The sequence below is a fragment of the Natator depressus genome, chromosome 6 (assembly GCF_965152275.1).
Source record: "Natator depressus isolate rNatDep1 chromosome 6, rNatDep2.hap1, whole genome shotgun sequence".
NCBI lineage: Eukaryota > Metazoa > Chordata > Testudines > Cheloniidae > Natator > Natator depressus.
The window spans coordinates 57,358,426-57,370,898 of record NC_134239.1 but is presented as its reverse complement, the minus strand read 5'-3'; the positions used below and the strand labels follow the sequence as shown (position 1 = coordinate 57,370,898).

The window sequence follows — 12,473 nt, the reverse complement described above, 5'->3', positions numbered from 1 at the left end:
GCTTCTTGTGGTCATCACAGTGAGTCTTGATCTGAAGAGGGACTTGAAGGGGTACAGGATTTTGCCTTTATGGACTAGTTCACAAGGGAGACAAGAAAGGAAATGCAAAGGCTCCTAGAGAGACAAATGGGTAAAGGAGACGACAATCACACGTAGGCAGGGGGCAAAGCAACAAGAAGCACCAGAGACAACTAGGGAGAGACTAAGTTGTGACGAGCCTTAGACTCTGTCTACACTACAAACTGATCGATATAAGGTATGTAGGCATAAAGCTGCTGCAGTTAGTATATCACTTGAGTGCATGCACACTCAGCTTCTTGCGTTGGCATTGCATATACTCCCTAGGAGTCCTTGTGTTGATGCACAGCATGGTGCACCACAGGTAGGCATCCCATTGTGCCACCCACCTCCTATGGTACACTGTCTTTTGTAGAAATTTAGGCAATGCATGGTGGGGCAGAAATGAGTTGTGCAGGGGTCACTGGACACAAGGGGTCAAGCTCCAAACAACGCAACTTTCTCAATCCCATGTCATTCATATCTCATAATTTTCACACCTTTTTTAAGATCCCACAAACCTGCGTGGCACTTCTCACTGTCCACCATCTCTGACAGAAGCAAGAAGCTCACCCAGCTCAGCACTATTGTCATGAATGTTGCAAACACAGGATGAACAATCCTCCAGTATTTGCAGAGCTGCAGGAAGAAACTCAGCAATAGGGGCATGGCTATTTTTCTGAGGACATAGCAAAAAACCACCACAACAATTCACGGATGGTGGTGGAGTTCACGGAACAGCTGCAGATGATGGCGCATAGCTGCTGGGTCTGAGAAATGAGCACTGACTGGTGGGATCGTATCATAATGCGGGTTTGGACAACGAGTAGTGGCTGCAGAACTTTCATATGCAACAGGCCACATTCCTAGATCCATGTGCCAAGCTCACCCTAGCACTCTAGTATATGGACACCAGAATGAGAGCTGCACTGACAGTGGAGAAGCGAGTGGTGACCACACTGTGGAAACTTGCAATGCCTGGTTGCTGGGAAATCATTTTGGAGTTGGAAAATCCACAGTGGGGACCGTTGTCATGCAAGCGTTTAGGCCATTAATCGTCTCCTGCTATGCAGGACTGAGACTCTTGGCCAATGTGCAGGACATAGTGGATGAATTTGCAGCAATGAGATTCCTGAAGTGTGGCAGGGTGATAGACGGCACACCCATCCGTATTTTCGCACCTGCCCAGCTCGCCACAGTACATCAGTAGAAAGGGCTACTTTTCTATAGTTATGCAAGCATTGGTTAATCATCAGGAACATTGCACAGATATCAGTGTGGGCTGGTCAGAGAAAGTGCAAGATGTTTGCATCATCAGGAACAGAGGACTGCTTGGGAAAGCTGCAAGCAGGGATATTCTTTCATGATTGGTGGATTGCCATTTTGTGATGCTGAAATGCTACCCCGCCTACCTCTTGCATTCCAGGCTTGTGAAGTCATACACTGGCCACCTGGACAGCACCAAGGAAAGTTCAACTACCCACTCAGCAGGGTGCAGAATGACAGCTGAATCTGCTTCTGATAGATTGAAGAGACACTGGTGTGGTTTACTCACAAGATTCAATCTCAGTGAGAAAAATATCCCAGTGGTTGTTCCCTACACAGTATCTGTAGATAAAGGGGGGAAAGTTGCTGCTGGGGTGAAGGTGGAATGGCTGTCTGCTGAGTTTGAAGAGCCAGACAAAAAGGTGAGTAGAAGAGCTCAGCGTGAAACTATGCAGCAGACGGATGCCTTGCAAGAGCACTTTAATGATCAACCACAGTAATGTCATGTGGTGGACTGTGCCCTACCTGGCCCTGAAGTTTTGGCAGCCGTTATTGTGTAATGCTTGGTGTACATTTATGAATATAACAGTCTTTAAATGCACTTATGAGTTATGCGGTGCTTGCTGTACATTTATGATTACTACACTGTGCTTTTCACTGAACTTATGAGTTCTGTGGTCCTGTACAATTACAAGTACTGGGTGCCTTGAGTTGCACCAGGCATTCTGCAGTATATGTTGTGATGTAATAAAGATGAATGTATTCATAAGATTGAAATAAAATAGAAATGTACTGTGTACCAAAAACAGTGCAACAATCATGTGCAATTAAAAAACAAGTACAATACAAACTCTAAAAAATAAATTAATGGAACAGAACTTTACAATTAGAAAGGTAGAAAACATTCCTGGCCATTTCAGTCCATTTTGGCTACACATACACCAACCGTGGCTCTCACAGGTCAGTATATGTGAAGCTGCAGTTGCCCTTACTGTCCCCCAGCTTGGAGTGGCAGGGGTAGGGATGCAGCCCCTATTGCCATGTGGAACGTTGGGGGATATAGAGAGAGGTGCTAGTACGGAGTTCTCCAGTCATGACAAAGGGAGGCAAGCACATGATTGCTGGACCTGTAAGTCAATCAGAGCCTGCAGCATCTGTGTTTGCTGCCTAAAAGAAGCCTCATTATGTCCTGGTGCATCCCCCTCTCCTGCTGGGATCCTCTCTTCTGTCTGCTCTTTCCTTCTCCATACTCTCTGCAATATTCACCCTCCAGGCCCTCTTGTTCACAGTCCAATACAGCATTGGCTTGCAGGATCTTGCTGAACATACCCTCTCTAGTCCTATTCTTTCTCCTCCTCATCAGGGTCAGGCATTTTGTGGGTGTGGAGGGGGCACCCCAATGGTAGCAGCTACACAGACAGATGTATCATTGTATTTACAGTCACAATGGAAAATGAAAGATAATTTTCGGAGCTCCCTTCCCTTATTCCCATAAGGGTTTTAAATTAGACATCCTGTAATGGGATGGCACCCACCTCTCGCGAGCGCCTGCTGGCCAGATGTGTGTGCCTGCACTTTCTGAGTCTGCGGTGACCTCCGTTGGTGGTTTCTCAGGTGGGTTTTCAATGACTCAGCCCCCCGCCCAAGTCTCTCACACACAGCCTGTATGTGAAACAAAACAGACCCCTCCCAGGGCATACAATCCAACTGGGGCCTATTTCAGTACCCCCTCCGTTGGTATCTCTGTAGCCCTCCTGGGCTCAATCTTTAAATTGTCCCAGCCCTGGTATGGGGCCCTACCTACAGGGCTTCCTCCCTGGAGACACTGTCTTCATCTACTCTGGGCCTTTCACTGACCCCAGCTCTCCAGCTCGGCCACTAAACCATCTGATCTCCTTCTGGGAGTGTTTCACAATTCAATATGCAGCCCCTTCTCTGGACCTTCTCAACTCCCTTCCTCAGGGCTTAAGCCACTTCCCTAGTGGCTCGGGGTGGGGGGGGAGGACCCAGTCCAACCCACTACTCTGGGTCCCAGCCCAAGGACCCTATGAATAGCAGCCACGGGCCGCTTTAACTAGTCACTATGCTGCTATAGTTCTATGGGTCACTTCTTTCTACAGGGATGAGCAACTAGCTCTCTGGATAAACTAGAGGTTTTTTTCGCAAGGAATATTCACAATAGGCAGCCAATTAGAAAGGGGCTGAGAGGAGTAGCCAGTCATGGCCTGGCAGGCTCATATAAGAAGGGCTGCAGGGCAGAACAGAGTTCAGTAGCTGACTGGAGTTTGAGCAGAGAAGACTAGTCTCCTAGCAGGAGTAAGGAGACCCAGGACCTGGGACAATTCAGTGCTACAAGCAGGGACCAGGGGAGCTAGAGAGATCTCCTGGAAGGCTGCGGCCCTGAGATAAGGGCAGAAAAGGATGCTGAAGCCACATGGGAAGTGGCCCTGGGACAAAGGACTGTAATTGCCACTGAGATAGTGGCTGGATGGAGAATACAAGTCCCCCGGGTGGAGAGAACACAGAGTGTGGCACAGCTGGAGGGCAGTGTCACTGAGGAGGAGGATGCAGTCCTGGGAGTAGTGCGCGTCCTGGAACGAAAGTGACAGTGGCGAGGCACTACCAGAGGAGGGGACCCTGGTGGGCAGAGCTAATTCCCATGACAACCAGCAGGAGGCGCCAGAGTGGTGAGTCCCACCCCGTCACAAGCCTAGAGAGAGGATTCTGGGTTTTCAATTAATCCAAATTCTTCCAAGCACATACTATACCACTGTGATCACCATGGTATCTGATTACCTTCTAGATTTAAGGTCCCCTTACATACACCCTAAGCTCCCTGTCTTCTTTTATAAATACACTGAAACATTATATAGGAAATATAATAAGAAATGAAATTACGTTATCTAACTGATTCTCATAACACTCCTTGAAGACCATCCCCAACTTGGTGCTTTGCCTTTCTGATCAGGAGGGCTAGAGATAATATGCCTCCTTCCAATCCATGGATTACACATTCGAGCACGCAAGAAAGGCAGCCTCCTCCCCACTGATGGAGTATATACTGCAGCAGCAGTTCTTACAACTGATGGTCAGACTTAGTTCTATTTGGGATTTGTTTACTTGGATTCCATAGGGCCCACCTGCCACGCTAGGTGCACCGCAAAATTAAAACAACAATATATGGTACAAATATTAAAATAGCATAGTTATTCTAGGATAGCTAATGACAATGCAGTTTGATGGGCTCCCACACTCTACTACACTCCCACACACTCCAAATTCTCCACCTATGCTTCACCCACACTTTTCAGTTGGTGTGTTTATTTGGGCTCTTGCCCCCCAAGTGTCGAATCCAAGATGGTGACAACAGGGAGAGAAGAGATGACTAACAACTCTGTGGGCTCTACTTGTTCCCTCAGGTAGCATCTGGGAAAATGTCACTTCTCAGCTCAGTAGTAAGTGTACAACTCTGAAGTGAAATCCAAACTTTGATGCCCAGGCTCAAAATGAACTTAGAATCATAGAATATCAGGGTTGGAAGGGACCTCAGGAGGTGATCTAGTCCAACCCCCTGCTCAAAGCAGGACCAATCCCCAACTAAATCATCCCAGCCAGGGCTTTGTCAAGCCTGACCTTAAAAATATCTAAGGATATTTTTAACTTCTAAGGATATTTGTAACTTCTGATACAGTGATGTCCCTGCACATGAATCTGGACTCTGAAAAATTCAGCAGTTCTCCTATGTATCTCACAGCATCTCTCCTAGGTGTATAAACCAGCTACCTAGCACAAGTTAGATTAGTTTATATTCACTGCCTGGAAATTCTTCAGGCCAAGGGTAATAACATGGCTGGTTGGATGATATTCTAAACAAACACTTGCTCAGCAGACACACAAACCACCAACTGAAGCTGAGCTCCACCTGGGCAAAACCCCACAGGGGCTCAGAGTGCTTCCATCATGTCCACAACATAGTACTTACATGTTCTCTGAAGATAAAAGCCAGGATTGCAGCTGAGAGCTCTGCCAGGAAGATTAACAAAATAAACATGAAGAACTGGAAGAAAAAGAAAAGAGGCAGACGGCCATTAGGTATATGCCACAAACAGTAAGAACAAAGGTTTTCAGAATCACCAAAGCAATGGAAAAAATGGAGAATAAAGCTTTTTTTTTTTTTTTTTTGAGAGAGAGAGAGAGTGTGTGTGTGTGTGGGGGGGGGGGGTCAGTGAAAGGGTATAAACTAGGGACAGTCTAAGGCTGGCCTACACACAGAATTTGTACAACAGCAACTGTATTGGTTTAGGAACTGATATCATTAAAGCAGTACAACTCCCTAGTGCAGATGAAGTTATACCAGTATAAAAGTGTTTACATGGCACAGCTTATTCCTGTAAATGTAGGGGTACTTATAGAGGCTGATATGAGCATCTTTGTAGTGCTAGAACTATTTCCACACTAAGGGGTTGAACCACTTTAACAACATTGATTTCTAAACTGATATAAAGTTGTACAAATGCTGTAGAAAGGCCAGTCCTAAGTGGGCTAAATCCCGCAGCCCTAACTTATAAACACAACCATAACCGTGAAGGAGAGGATTCAAAGACTTGAAGGCCTGATTTTCATTACAATATGGCCCCTTTACATGGCTCCATCCTTAAAGGGAGTATAAATGTAATTCCTTCAAGATTTAAGAACCTCAGGATGTTCTCAATACTGGAGTGAGAACTCAGTAATGATTTAGGATTGGCCTGATATGGGGAAATGAGGAGTAAACAGGGGACACAGGCAGGACTGCATGACACAGAGAATAATAAACATATGGAACGAGTTACTGATGCAGGTGGCTTAAGCAAGAACTAGAAATGAACTCAAGATACACCTGGAATTGTTTCTGTGGAAGGAGAGCAGTGAGGGCCTTTCTGACACAGCAGTAAGTTGGATGGGGCCAGAAGGATTTTTCTGATCCCTAGACCGTGTGTTATGAATGACGTCTGGAACATATTGCCTGTGATTTAGCAACAGTTTTCAGCAATAGAAAGAGAATTCAAACTCCCTCCTTGGAATGGACAGGATACCTTTTTTTTTGGTGTCAATTATTAAAGCTGTAGATGCTTTTTCCTATAAGAGGGCTGTATCCACTGCCCTTTCCAATCTCCCTTCCTGCTCCTGAGTGGGAAGCAAAAGAAACAGCTCCTGGAGTCAGATGACAGAACAGGAGTGATTAGAGGAGCAGGGCTTTAAATTTAATAATTCCTGTTCGTTGACCCACTGGCCCATTGAACTATAATCTGTTCTCATTGCCTTAGACTGCTAAATGGCTCACTCCCCCCATTCAGAAATTGCTTCTATTTTTAGTTTCACAAGAGGAGGGCAGAGAGGTAGTGATTTGAATGAAAGATACTATGCAAATCTACAGCACCATCCATCAAAGGATCTCCAGTGTTTTTAGTCTAAGGTGATCAGTGATTAGCAGAGTTGTTGTATTAATTACATATTCATTTATTGATTACTGGCAGATACACTTTCACCCAAACACTAATGCAGGGCCAGCATAGCAATGGTGCAGCTGCTCATAGATTATCTAAGAGATCGTAATGCATCAGTTATCATCCCCAAACTGGCTTGCACTTGAACAGTGCAAACCTCTTGGACTTTCCATATTCACTGTAAAAATGTCAACAGTGATTGTTAGGGGAAGAAAACAAGAATTCTATTTTGCAAAAAAATTTGAGGTTTTGAATTTTGTTTTTGTTCGCATCAGAACAAAAAGGAGAGTTTTTTAAATATTTGTGTGTGAAAACTACGAAAGAACAACCACTCCACTCACCCCAGAACAACCCATAGCCCAGTGGGAGACTCCGGTTCAAATCCCTGCTCTGCATGATTTACATCCCAGATGACCCCCAAGCCAGCTTGTTGTTGGCTATTCTGTGGTGAGTCTCTATCTTGTTTTGACCAGAAATTCCACCTGAGAAATCTTCCCAATTAAAGTCATACGTTTCCATAAACACTTTTGATTTTGACATATTGGCATGTTTGAATCTCTTATCACTGCATCTCAACTGCCAGTTGACATTTTAGCTTTGCCAGAATTTCAGCAATACAGTCCCCAGTCACCTGAAAGAGAAAGCAACTCTCTCTCAAAGGACACAAACCTCAGGGTGCCAATTTCAGGGGCTGGGAGCAGGAGCAGAGAGAAAGAGGGACTGATGATATATCATTCTGCCCTTTCTTAAAAATTATGCATGTATACATACCCACATTTTGCTAAATCCACCCAGCTGGAGTCAACAGAAGTTGCACCACTTATGCCAGGGCTGAATTTGGACCAATGGGGAAATGTTATTCACAAGCAAAAAAAAAAAAAAAATCATAAACAATTGAAGTGTGTTCATGTGCTTGTGTAAGACACACATTCTCTCTGAGCAGTTTGGGCAGCAGTAGCTAAGAGCTCTAGGACATTCCACAGACTAGTTTGTTTCTAATGTGCAGAAGGCCTGAGTGTGCTGCTTTGTGTGTCCAATGCTGGGATAGCCTGAGGTGGCTGGAAGCACTTGGCAGCCTGGTGCTTGCGGCAACAGGTTGAATACAACAGTGAGGTTTCTTACCCAAAATAGAACAGCACCAAGAAAAACAAAAGGTTCTGCAAACACAATGGCCAGAATCTAGAACCTGTCTGCAGGAGCATCTCCCTTACTTGTCCTTGTCTCTGTGACCCTTTTGCCTCCTGTGTACATTTGAGCTAAAAGCTTCAGACATGCATTATGTATCAGTGTGAAATCTCTCTCAGGCAGCTCTGACTCATCAATTTTTGAACAACTTGTACATGGACTTGATTTTATCAAGCACCTTCCCCCGATCCTACTACCTTGGGAACCACACCACTCCCCAACTCCTGCATGGATATTCCAGCCTCACAAGGAAAAATTTACAGATTATTTGCATTTCCATCAACTAAAGCCTAACTCCCTCCAGACTCTTGGTTCCCACACTTTCAAATTTTCCAAGTGCATCTGGTGTGGTCTGTAACAAAGTACATGCTGGGAATGCATCTGATACCACATGGACCTCACCATACCCACTTAAACAGGTGTTTTATTGCCAGTGGACTTGGGATAATAGGGAATGGGACATATGGGACGTCACCACATCCTCTTAAACAGCAATTTGACTTTGCTACCAAAACATCCTGGATTGCCTTGAACAAGGGAGCATGCTAATTCCTCACTAGATGGTTACACTTAACTATCCCTGCTGCATAGCCCTATGTTACTTCCACCCCATCTATTTCTCAGATTCCCAGTGTAAAATAAAATAATAATAAAAGTAAATAAATAAAGCAGCCGGGCTTAGAACTATCTTTGAGAAGCAGAAAAGTAATAACCATGAAATTGCCTGCACTGCAATATAACTAGAACACTAGGGACAATATTCAGGCTTGGTGCAACTCCACTGAGGTCAGCCTGGATCGTCCTAAATTAAAGAGAGATTGCACCATTCATATACCAAAAAATAGCCCAAGATATCTCCTCACATGACTGAAGTTCTAACTCTCGTAAGGACTGGATTTCAATTAGTCTCATACTTATGGGGCCTGATTCTCCATTCCATTACATCAGGTTGATACTGGTGTTGCACCATTGACTTCAATGGATTTATTCCTGGTCTTCCCGGGGGTGAGTGAGGGAAGGCTCAAACCAGTTGACTCCCAGAAGGGAAGCATGTGCTATCATCAAAGGAGGAATTTGGGAAGGGGTGGGGAAGGAAAGGAAAGGAGAATTTAGCTCAGTGGAGTCTGTCAGATCTCCAGGGATACTGCCAGCTTCTCCTTCAGCCAGTTTAATGTTCGTGTTCTGGTAAAATTGTGCTGTGGGGCAGCAGCTGCTGGTGCTTTTGCAAGGCTCTGTGAGTAAGATATGATTACAAAACACACTGAAAAACCAAGGTTTAAAAACAACCAACAAACTCCAAGGGAGAAACAGAAGGTTGTACTTGATAAAAACAAGAAACAAAACAACAGAGCTCTGTGTTCAGTCACGTAACTGGGAATGTTTTCCAGTAAGAGATAATGGCAGGAAACCCTGCAGGATCAGTTCTTGCGGCAGAAGTCAAAAATGGTTATTTTAGTGGTTAAGAGTTTCTAAACAGTGCATGATGCCCACACAGAGTTTAAGGTTTAACCCTGTAATTCAAGGGAAAATTGGTCAATGAAGCTTTTAAATCTGGGACTTGTAAGAAGTGGAGAAGGATGTATATAGGATCAGCCACCCATCTAAAGATGCAATGGAAAGTCCACCAAGCAGATCTGAGCTGGGAGGTTTATACCGACTGATAGGACCCTGCTAAGATACTCTACTCTGCACGTTCTCTTTATTTGAAATGGCCCAGTAGGAAATCTACCTACAAGTTCATGACTTGCCCAGTATCTACTTACATGGCTTGTAAAATACTGGTAAGGGCTGCTTACTGATTCCTATGCCCAGAGTAAGGAAAATGTTCATGTTCTACATCAGAAGGGAATGGGCGGGGGCAATCCATGGTTCTACGTGCATGAGTATGTGTTGTAATGATTTGGCTCGTATAAGGCTGTGCTCATACTACGGCCTTCTGCTAGAAGGAATCAAAACTCCGCAGCTGTGTGTGATGGGCCCTATTACTGTAGAAAGCTGAAGGAGATTCTCCTCTAGCTCAAGTGGTAGGCGTGGGAAGATTCGACTTCTTCCTCTGCTGCTGCCATGAAGTTCTGAGAGATCATAGTGGTCTTAAAAGTGCTCGGTGGCCACAGTTTTGGTACAATATGAATGTGCATTCAGGATAAACAGGCATATGTCCTTAACACACAAGTGTAAAATGACATGCCCCCTCAGTTGGGCCTGATGCTATACGCACAAAACTCCAGTCCACACTCCCTGTTTGCTGCCAGGTGCAATTTAAGGTGTTGGGGACAATCATTAAAGTGTGGAACCTGTTTATTAGAAAGCCTGCCTTTTACCTCACATCCTATCACAGCAATTAAGATTGGCAGGGATGCTCTTGCTGATGGTCACTGGAGCAGAATGCACTGGAAAGGCAGAACTGCTTTCTCAGCTGGGGGCCCTGCTCTTTGGAACTCACTGCCCCTGCAGGTCCGACGGTGCCCAAGTCTAACAAAGCCCAGAGATAGCCATGCTCTAAATGACTAACAACTAATTTTGCTTATTTCCTTTTGTGATAGTGGTGACAGGACTTCCTCCTCCACTCGGAAGATTTGGGATTTTGTCATGTGGCATTTACTGATTCACATGGGAGAATTCCCCCTGTGGACAGGGAAAATCTCTGTTGGCACAAAGTGGCAGAGGCATCTCCCCATCTCCTGTACTTCCCTTCTGGGGAAAGGAAGGAAGAGGGTGTTGCAAGGAAAGGGAGGGCTGTGGTAGAGTGAGACTCCACTACACCCGACTCGCAACTAGCATAAGATTCTTGAGGGACTGTGTGTCAGTGACAGAAGTTAGAACTGGCCCCTGCACCTTTAACTTATGCCAGAGTTGGGCAACAGAGAGTCAGGCCCCCATTTCACTGGGCCCACACAGAGACTGGGTGCAGGGAAGAATCAAGCTGTCTGCATTTCTGACTGTATACTAAAGTGCTTTAAACACTACTAAATATGTAACAGAAGAAAGGCTGCAATGAGACATGGTCACATGGATCCAGTATCACACAATAACTCTCCCCAACAAAACACCATAGCCCATGCTCTCCGAGGACACTAGAATGACAGAGGAAATGCTGGGACACTTACAAAAAGCAGGAGGCATTTGTTCTCACGGACAGCACCACAGCAGCCGAGAAAGCCCAGCAGGAACAGCATTGCTCCCATGGCCAGCATGATGTACGCCCCCGTGAAGAGCAGAGGGTTGGCAGCCACAATCTCTCGAAATCCTGTAGGATCCACAATGACCCAGATCCCAATGCCCAGCAGGCAGGCCCCTCCCAGCTACCATGGGAGAGAGAGGAGAGGAAAAGAGCAGAGAGTTAATAGTCCGATGATAGACTGGATTCTTCAGCAGATTTTGTACAAAGAAGTTCCCTTTGAGTGCTCTTGCTCCACAGCAAATGTTCTCTGTAAAGCATGCGACTCTGCTTACGAACAGTGCAGTCTCCACAGCTCTTTCCCCTCATTTTCCCATTGCTGGGGACACGTACAGCAAGCAGCGTCTTTGTTTCTTAAGATTACCATGTCACCTGTGCCAGCTGTATATTCCCTGCCTAAAGTCACACGGTCAAGTCCTCACCTCTGTGCAGAGCCTGACTCCCTAGATGTACAGGAGAGGGTTCCAGCGGGGAAGGGAAAGAAATCCCTCCCTCAACAGCTACTGTGCTTCCCCTACATGGGAAGAAACAGCCAGTGATTACACCAGCCTGGACTAGAACCTTATTCCTTAGGCGCTACAAACATCGGCCTTGTTAGCTGCTAGCAGTAGTATCCTCTCCACGGGCTCACTGCCAGCTGAGTCAAACTCTGCGCTGGCTAGCTGCGCCTGGAGCTGTACACTTTTAAGTCAGGGTTAATACAAAGCTGAAGGGATCTTTCTGCATCATGGCAACTTTGCCAAAGCACAGCAGGTCCTGTCAGCTCATCTAAGGGGAACACCAAGGAGCTAGAGACTGACAGAAACTTAGAGATGGGGCATGGTGGGAGAGAGAGAGCATGCAGGGGTAGAGATTTCCAGAACACTTACAAATATGAAGAAATTGAAAACAAACATCAGGTACTTCATGCAGCTCAGACAATCCCCCTCCATGGTCTCCAGGCTGCTCGATCCAATTATTCCTGCAAAACAACAATGCTTCCTTAGTGCATACTCCTGTTACCTGAGTGACATAAGCCAGTTTCCCCTTCTATTTCCCCAAGGCCCTATGGAGTTCATTACACAGAAGGGCTCATTTCTTAGCTGAACAAGGTATCATGATACAGGATAATAGGAGGTAATGATCACTGCTAATATCTGGCATATTCTCCCCAGAGTGTGGGGACTGGAATGGGGAACAGAAGGTAAAGATTGCAACAGATTGAAACAATCCCTTGCTCATAAAGCAGAGCAACAAAAATAATCCTTGTGCCCTTCAGCCCTTTGTCCAGTCAGACTCCCTACCAATATGTGGGGCACTGT

At 45.5% G+C, this 12,473-nt stretch overlaps 1 protein-coding gene across 5 annotated transcripts in view; it reads right to left on the bottom strand.

Moving 5' to 3' along the window:
• TSPAN18 (tetraspanin 18) overlaps positions 1-12,473 on the bottom strand; it is a 167,952-nt gene that overhangs the window by 13,408 nt on the left and 142,071 nt on the right. For all 5 annotated transcript variants that reach the window (XM_074957013.1, XM_074957012.1, XM_074957010.1 and 2 more), the window contains 3 exons: positions 12,042-12,133; positions 11,102-11,296; positions 5,306-5,380 (listed from right to left, as the gene is read on the bottom strand). In XM_074957013.1, coding sequence (XP_074813114.1) covers positions 5,306-5,380; positions 11,102-11,296; positions 12,042-12,104 — 333 coding nt within the window. In that variant the 5' untranslated portion in view covers positions 12,105-12,133. The remainder of the gene's footprint in view (positions 1-5,305; positions 5,381-11,101; positions 11,297-12,041; positions 12,134-12,473) is intronic.